Below are 7,935 nucleotides of genomic sequence, written 5' to 3' on the forward strand. Positions count from 1 at the left end.
AACACAAAATTAATTCAAAGAGACACAAAATGACCTCAGAGAGACCCAAATGACAAAAAGACACAAAACAACAAAAAAAGGATACAAAATTATCTCAATAAAATGCAAAATTAATTCAAAGAGACACAAAATGACCTCAGAGAGACCCAAATGACAAAAAGACACAAAACAACAAAAAAAGACACAAAATTATCTCAATAAAATACAAAATTAGTTCAAAGAGACACAAAATGACGTCAGAGAGACCCAAACAACCACAAAAAGACATGAAGTGTCCAAAACAGACACAAAATTACCTCAATAAAACACAAAATTAATTCAAAGAGACACAAAATGAATTATCTCAATATAACAACAAATCAGGCTAAATTAGCACAAAGTAACCTCAGAGAGACCCAACAACCAAAAACCACCAAAAAGTCTGTGTGTCTTCCACTTATGTAATAAAGGTGGTGGGGCCTTTGCATATCTGTGCCTCAGGGCCTGTTGTCTCATAATTTGCCTACGGGTAAAAAGAGTGTAGTTTGGTGCAGGAGTAGTGCCGCCTCTAAACTCCTTTAAATTGAGAGCAGGCTGTAATGTTGACAGGTGATGGCACCGCCGCCGATAAGAGTGTCGTCACTCTTGATTTATCAAGTGTAACTCTTCACTGCAGGTGCAGTACAATAGAAGAGCCTGAGGGAGGTGTCTCAGGGCCAATAAAGAGTATTAGATGAGGCCATCACAGGCCTGTGGATTACAGTAATCCAATCCTCTGTAGCGTTGAGTATCACACACTCGTCGCATTCCAGCACAGCTGAAGAGGAAGATGGAGGTCACCACTCGAAGGGCTGCTGTGTTGTTCCTCCTGCTTCTATCTCAGGGTAAGTGACTGTGCACCTCCAGGAGGGATATTATTAAATCATGACGCACTCTGTCCGCCTTAATAATCAGGAATATTCACACTGTTCTGCCTTGTGTGTCGTGTCTGTTTGTAATCATGTTAAAGTACCATATTGGCGGTTCATTATTTGTGATTCAAAGTTACTTTTTTCTCTGTATGTCATGATATTTTTTTTATTCAGCTTCCATATAGAAACATGAATCCTGCAGAATAATTAAAGATATTTTTCACGTTGACTGTCATCTTACTTTCGTCCAAATGCATGCAAACACTTCACAAATTAATTTGTGTTCATTTAATTTTATTTCCTCTCAGTTTCTTCTGCAAATTTTTGGTTTTAGCGTTCACATTTTCCTCCATTTGCTTCTACATTTCATGCATCTTTTGATACGGCACAGCCCTGATCGCTGTTCACTCACAGGAGGTAAGAGCCTGATAATTACTGGCCTGGAAGAATTTGTGATTTGAACTCTGGATTAACTCGTCCCCATGTGTCCTTTAGGAGGAGGAGGCCGTCCAGGAGGAGGAGCTGCAGGAGGAGGACCAGCAGGTGATCGAGACATTGACATCAAACGTCAAAGCCTGCACCTGCGACTGCGAGTCTGCTGATTCACCCACACGTTTCCCCACTGTCATCCCACCTGTCCTGGCGACCTCACCCCTGCCCCCGCCACCTAAGGGTCACCCAATGACCTGCATGCCAGGTGAGGACGCCAACCCGGTCACGTGACCTGGGTTAAGTTGTGGTCCCCAGTCTCTTTCACTCATGAGGATGTTGGACATCTGATAAACTAGGCCAGAAGAAAAAGAGTGATTATGTGAAGGACAGCGACAGCAGGAGACATCACACATGTAAAGATTAATGACAGGCAGCTTCGTATCCTGTGGATGTTTTAGGTGTTTTGGGCACACAGAGAGCTCCAGCTGGTGTGATGGATCACACAGCTGATGGTCGCTGGCTGCGTCTCTACATGCTCTCAATCTAATCTTGGCTCAGTCCCTGCATCTCCGCAGCGGTGCACAATCACCTTCCACTATGATCCTGACAATATTCAGCCGTGCTCTTCCTCACTCAGATGCCTTGTTAGGATAAAAACAGTTTGGGGTTAAGAAATGAACAACTGTGAAGAAGAGGCCTGGAACGACAAACGCTGTAAGGTAATCTCATTACCTGTGCAGGAATGTGATGAGCAGATTAGGGAGCCCAAAATAGGGCGTGCCCTTCACCTAATAGCATGATACTGGGCAAAGCAGCACACATCAGATGATGCCTCCGCCATCGTCTTCCACCTTATCACGCAATCCTTCGCAGTATCAGATCTTAGTTTAAGCTAAATCACCAGCTGTTCACAATTCATTATCAGAGGAGGAAATCCTGATGTGATTCATTATACTGACCTAGTTTTATTTTAGGCTGCATGAACTGGATTTATTTTGTATGTGCACCCAAATCCTGTGTCAACTTTTTAACTTTTTTTTTTTCTTTGGCATAACGGCATTCAGATACTGTATTCATCTGGAGGAGTTAATAAGCTGTGTGAAATTAAAAGGGGCCTGTTTCAAAATGTATACACGTAAAGGCCAAGACACACCAAACTAACAAAAACTAGTGGCGACAAAGGCCGACTGTTGTGCCGCCTCTCATCACCTGTGTCTCAGCCAACAAGTGGCACACAGCAAAGACCACAGCCAATGGCTAACTAGCACATACATTCTGCATCCGCGTGAGAGGAAATAACTCTCAACACCAGCAGGTGGCGGTAGTCGTTGCATTCGGTGCATTTGTCATTCAAAAAGAAAAACTATAAGACCAACAGGACAGATTCAAGACACGAGTTAGCCAGTTAGCACACTGACAACACAACTTGGTGTTGAAAGAACAAATGATATTTACCGTGCATGTATGCAGATGATGACCTGTTGTTGTTATCCTGACGGGACTTTGGCCAAATGGCCTACGTGACTTCAATCATGGTTTGGCGTAGTTCTGGCTAAATTAGGAGAATCCATTGTTCTCGGAACCGGGTCTCTGAATGGCAGGAAGTAACACTTGGGGAGCTCCTACAGTACCGACAATGCTTGTTTGTCACACGCTATAAATTGTCATGATGTACCAAGTCTCTGGCCGCTTAAATGTGCAGCTCCATGTCTGAGCCTCTCTTATTTTAAGTCTTGTTTATGCTTCAACACTGCTAAAAAAATAATCTGACCTTACTCTACAGTGTGTGTTTGAAGGATATATCCAGGATGTCAAACTGACTCAGCAGCAACAACAGGTTAAAAAGACAAAGATAGTTAGAAGCTAAAGCCGAACTATAGGCTACAGATCACAGTGTAAAAGTGAACCACCACATCACTGCTGATCGCCACACAAGACAATGAATATAAAGGGAAACTTTGCTGATATTGAACCAGCTGTGTGGCATCACAGTGTGTGCAGATGCCAGCGCCCAGACCTCCACTGCTGGACAGGCAGGGATCTCCAGGGGAAATCTAACAACGTTCATCTGCACACAATGTGATGACACACAGCTGGTTGAATATCAGCAAAGTTTCCCTGCTTCCCTTCACTGGTTCCTGTACAGCAGGGTCGGTCTTTGTTTCACTGTTACAATCATTAAACAGCAAAAGCAGCATGTGTATACATTCAGTAGGCTATATCTTCAGTAGCTAGCTAGCTAACCCTACACTTTTCAGGGTCTGATTCTGGTTTTGGAACAGGGAAGAAACGTATATCTTTTCCCAACACCAAAAATATTAAGCCCAGACTAAATCAAGTCTGAGGCAATTCTCTTCATTTATTAATAACTAAACTCTTATCTACCACTTGTTTTAATAGCTTACCGATTAAAACGTTTGAATGTCCTCCACAGAATGTCCTTACCACAGAGCTCTGGGCTTTGAATCTGGATCTGTGTCCTCAGACCAGATCAGCTGCTCCAATCAGGACCAGTACGCCGGCTGGTACTCCTCCTGGCTCCCCAACAAGGCTCGCCTTAACAACCAAGGCTTTGGGTACGTCATGACCACACAGATCTTCTTTTTTTATTATCATTGCTGTGAACATACTACAACAAAAGCATACATGTGGACGTTTGTTAGGTGTGCATGGCTCTCCAAGTTTAACGACCAGCATCAGTGGATCCAGATCGACCTGAAAGAGGTCAGTGTGGTGTCTGGTATCCTCACCCAGGGCCGCTGTGATGCCGACGAGTGGATCACTAAATACAGCATCCAGTATCGCAGTGTGGAGACACTCAACTGGATCTATTACAAAGACCAGACAGGAAACAACAGGGTAAGTACACAGAAGAGCGGTCAGTGTTATCTCAAAGTTAGTTTCAGCCATAATCTGGACTTTGGTTTTCACCTCTGTTTGGTGTTTAATCAGTCAATCTAATCAACCTCAGAATATCATATGGGATCAACGAGTTATACTAAATACAAATAAACTAGATATCTATATAGTTACAGATTATGCCACGGCCATAGCCAATATTGGGGGGGACCAAATCTGCCAGGGGAGCTGGGGCACCACTCCCCGTCCCCAGAGGAAATTTCAACATTTGACGAATCATTTTCTATTATGTTATTTTATTAATCATGAGCAAGTACAGCTATATGGTATACTATACACATGCAATAACAAGCGGAGCGCTCCAGCCCCTGCCCTGGTTCCCTCGTCAAAAAGCCTGTGGGATTTTTCCACTGGATCTTGAATTATTGCAGAAAATAAGCTCTGTGAAAAACAAATGTTTATGATATTAACATAATCTTCACAGCTGAACACCACTTTTAGGATTTTTTAAGCTTAAATGCAATCGCCAGAAGTAAAAAGCTAACGTTAGGCTGCGGTTGCATGTCCCAACCACAACGATACTATTAAGCAACGCTCGCTGTGATGACGTTTTGTAGTCTCACTTAGACACTTGTTAGCAACTGCCTAAAAGCTTCAAAATTCCCAAGTTGGGTATTTAATATGTCATGCAATATAATCACAGACCTTATTTCAGCCTCTAACCCAAAACCCCTTAAAAAAAGACAAACCCGCAGACTTTGAGACGAGGGAACCGTGAGTGCAAAAATGCTGACTCATCTTCAGGTTTTGAGACTCAATCTTGGGGGCCTCTATTTGGAATTAATAAAAGCTGCTACTGTCTACAGAAATTACACATGCATAAATGACACTTTCCACAGACTTAATGTGGGCTTTATGACAAACTGAATGTAAAAAGACATTAACATTAGTTGAATACGCCCATGCGCCGTGTTCTGCTAGGTTATGGCAACACCACTTGGACAAACCACATGCAGACCTGCAGTTCACTGTAATATTTGTGTTCACACCAAACGCAACGCAAATTTTCGCGTTGTTGTGTTACTCAAGCGAGTTTGAACACTGAATGTTTTGTGTTGACTGCATACTCACGTCATACGCACGTGAAATTGCTGAATAAGTGAATGAACTTCGGCCGTACATCCTTGGTGACTTATGTCCCTGGAAGATCTCAGTGGTGATTGGCTATATTGCGCACAAATCACTTGCTAAATTTCAGATTTTTCAACTTTCAACGTAGCTTTCAACAAAGCATGACGTGAAATCACGCTACTCGCTTCATTCACCCTGCTTACTTCGTGTATTTCGCATCATCGACATTGCGTCCATCTGGCGGGAATTCGCGTCTTAACATTGACTTTACATGCCACTCGCACGAATTGTGCTATTCTTCTCCGATGTGAACATAACGTAATACTATAGCCAGTAGTTGTACTAATAGCTCTTTGTCAAGTTTATTTATGACTATGGTTATATCAGCTACTGAGTATTTCAGACAGCAGTGTGCGGTTACCTATCGGAGAATAGCATTTTTAGCATATTTGAACAATGGGGTGGATGTGCCACCCCTCCCCCAGTACATATTATAATTACTGTCTTGATTTATGCCCTCGAATGGTGCAAAAATCAGTTTCCTGTCTTGGTCCAACCAACAGTTTTACTATGAAAGTGGATCCTCATGAAGAATGAAGTGAAGGTAAAGAGACATCAAGAGAAGTCATCTTGAATATCTTGACATGCGTGTTCACTTTCTACCCTTCAGGTCTTCTACGGGAACTCTGACCGCTCCTCCACCGTACAGAACCTGCTGCGCCCACCCATCGTAGCTCGGTACATCCGCTTGCTGCCGCTGGGCTGGCACACCCGCATCGCCGTGAGGATGGAGCTGCTGATGTGCATGAACAAGTGCTCCTGAAGTGCACACAGCCTGCTTTGTCCTCACTGTCCATCCTTCCCCTGCCAACCTGCAGCTTGCCAAAAGGGGACATCGGTCCAGCGACAAAAGATCCATCATGTTACTTTGTTATGACCTTCATCTCTATGATGAGGCTCACAGCAAACTAAGTCTGGGAAGGTGGACATGTTTGATGCACTATTTATCTGTCTTGAAGTCTGTATTGTTTAATATGTAAATACAAAATTGGACACCTCAGTGAATACAGGGATTCAAGTTTTAAATTCCAATTTGGAGGCCTGTTACGGTCAATAAAACTACAGGAGTACATGAAAGATTTGTTTACTCATTACTGTCTTTGAATCACAGACGAACACTATAATAAAAGATTCTACAGGTAAAGTTTGAAATCAAATGAGTTTGTTTTATTTGAGATTTACCGTTACATATGTAAACATGAATATTCTAAAATTGTTAAGCATTCATTTGTGGGTTTATGCTCTCATGTAAATGCTCTGTTGAAAAAAAAAGCAGATAAACACTGACTATGCTACTAATTTGTGTCTGTAGTAAAAGCACAAACGTAATACTTGATTTCATTTAAACAGTTGATAAACATCTTCTGTTATAAATATTACCAAACAAGTAGTCACACATCAGTATTAATATAATACACAGTGCTCCTTCTGCAAAACAATAATCCAAAGAGAGAACTGTATTGTGTCAAGTACAGAGTGTGCACGGTCCTTACAGATGCACAATACACAATACGATACGGTGATGTTTGGACTCAGTGCGTAACTGTGGGAGCCTCAGGCCCCATGTTTCAGTCTTCACACACTGTGCACATGATGAACATGAAGTGAGGAAGAATTTACAGAGTCAGGGCAATATTGCTGAGCCATACAGTCTCTTCAAAGTGCAACATTAAAAAAAGCTTAGGATTTATTTTTGCCAAGCTACTTTCATGGCACTTTATCCCAGACAGAAAACAATGTTACAGTGCAGAGCTTCTGCCCCCACTGTGGTTCGGTATTAAATTTTTCTCATAAGCTTGTCCCAGGTGGTTCAGTGTGTGCAATCAGATAAAAAAATACACGAGTACAGTGATTCCCAACCAGGAGGTACATGTAGTCCAGGGGGTACTTCTGCAGATGGGTTATGGAGAGACTTTAGAGTAACAGAAGTAATTTAATCTGAACATTAGTTCATGTTGCTATTAAGAGCATGTGTAAAGTTAGCAAGCAAGCGCTAAAGTCAAAACAGTTCGCTCAAAGCAATGAATTAATTGTCAAAATATTTAACTAATGCGAATGTAATGAACAAATGGTGAAAAGCTAAAAGAAACAGATGATGAGCTACTAAAATACTGTAAACCTTTGCACATCCTTTAAAACAGGGATAGTCAACTTGTTTCGCCTGGGGGCCAGGGGCCAGTTAATAAACACACTAATATTTATCAGTTTAATAAATTGCCTATTTTCAACCTGTCAACACTGGGTGTTATTACTCATCTTTCAGTGGCAAATCCTTATCTACATTCAAGGCACAAAAAACTTCCCAGTATAAATCATTGTATTTTAATTGGTGGGCCACCCGACACCCTATCACTGGCCAAGTTAAATTATTATTGCCCAAAAATATATTTTTGCACATTCCTGCCTGCTCCTTCATTTAAAACAGTTACGCTGTACATATTTTTTAACTGTATTTTTTCATTGCAATTTCTTTAATATTCTACAAGTATTATTTGGTCTATGATTCTTGTCAACCTCTCTCTAAACACCAAAGTAGATTCCTTGTACAGTATCTGAAAACCTA

At 41.7% G+C, this 7,935-nt stretch overlaps 1 protein-coding gene across 1 annotated transcript; it reads left to right on the plus strand.

Annotated features, from left to right (window-relative positions):
* The first annotated feature begins 770 nt into the window (after window positions 1-770).
* Window positions 771-6,289, plus strand: LOC125896191 (retinoschisin-like). The gene is made up of 6 exons (XM_049588574.1): window positions 771-863; window positions 1,282-1,307; window positions 1,386-1,587; window positions 3,757-3,898; window positions 3,986-4,181; window positions 5,983-6,289. The coding sequence occupies exons 1-6, from the start codon at window positions 809-811 to the stop codon at window positions 6,133-6,135; spliced, it is 774 nt and encodes a 257-aa protein (XP_049444531.1). The 5' UTR covers window positions 771-808; the 3' UTR covers window positions 6,136-6,289.
* Window positions 6,290-7,935: the final 1,646 nt, after the last annotated feature.

Source organism: Epinephelus fuscoguttatus, linkage group LG10, assembly GCF_011397635.1.
Source record: "Epinephelus fuscoguttatus linkage group LG10, E.fuscoguttatus.final_Chr_v1".
Classification (NCBI taxonomy): Eukaryota; Metazoa; Chordata; class Actinopteri; order Perciformes; family Serranidae; genus Epinephelus; species Epinephelus fuscoguttatus.

Bases quoted from the DNA above. Each gene is read 5' to 3' on its own strand.
- LOC125896191 (XM_049588574.1), top strand. From the start codon at position 809: ATGGAGGTCACCACTCGAAGGGCTGCTGTGTTGTTCCTCCTGCTTCTA. The intron at 864-1,281 runs GTAAGTGACTGT...GATACGGCACAG, and splicing joins CCTCCTGCTTCTATCTCAGG to CCCTGATCGCTGTTCACTCA. The intron at 4,182-5,982 runs GTAAGTACACAG...TCTACCCTTCAG, and splicing joins ACCAGACAGGAAACAACAGG to GTCTTCTACGGGAACTCTGA.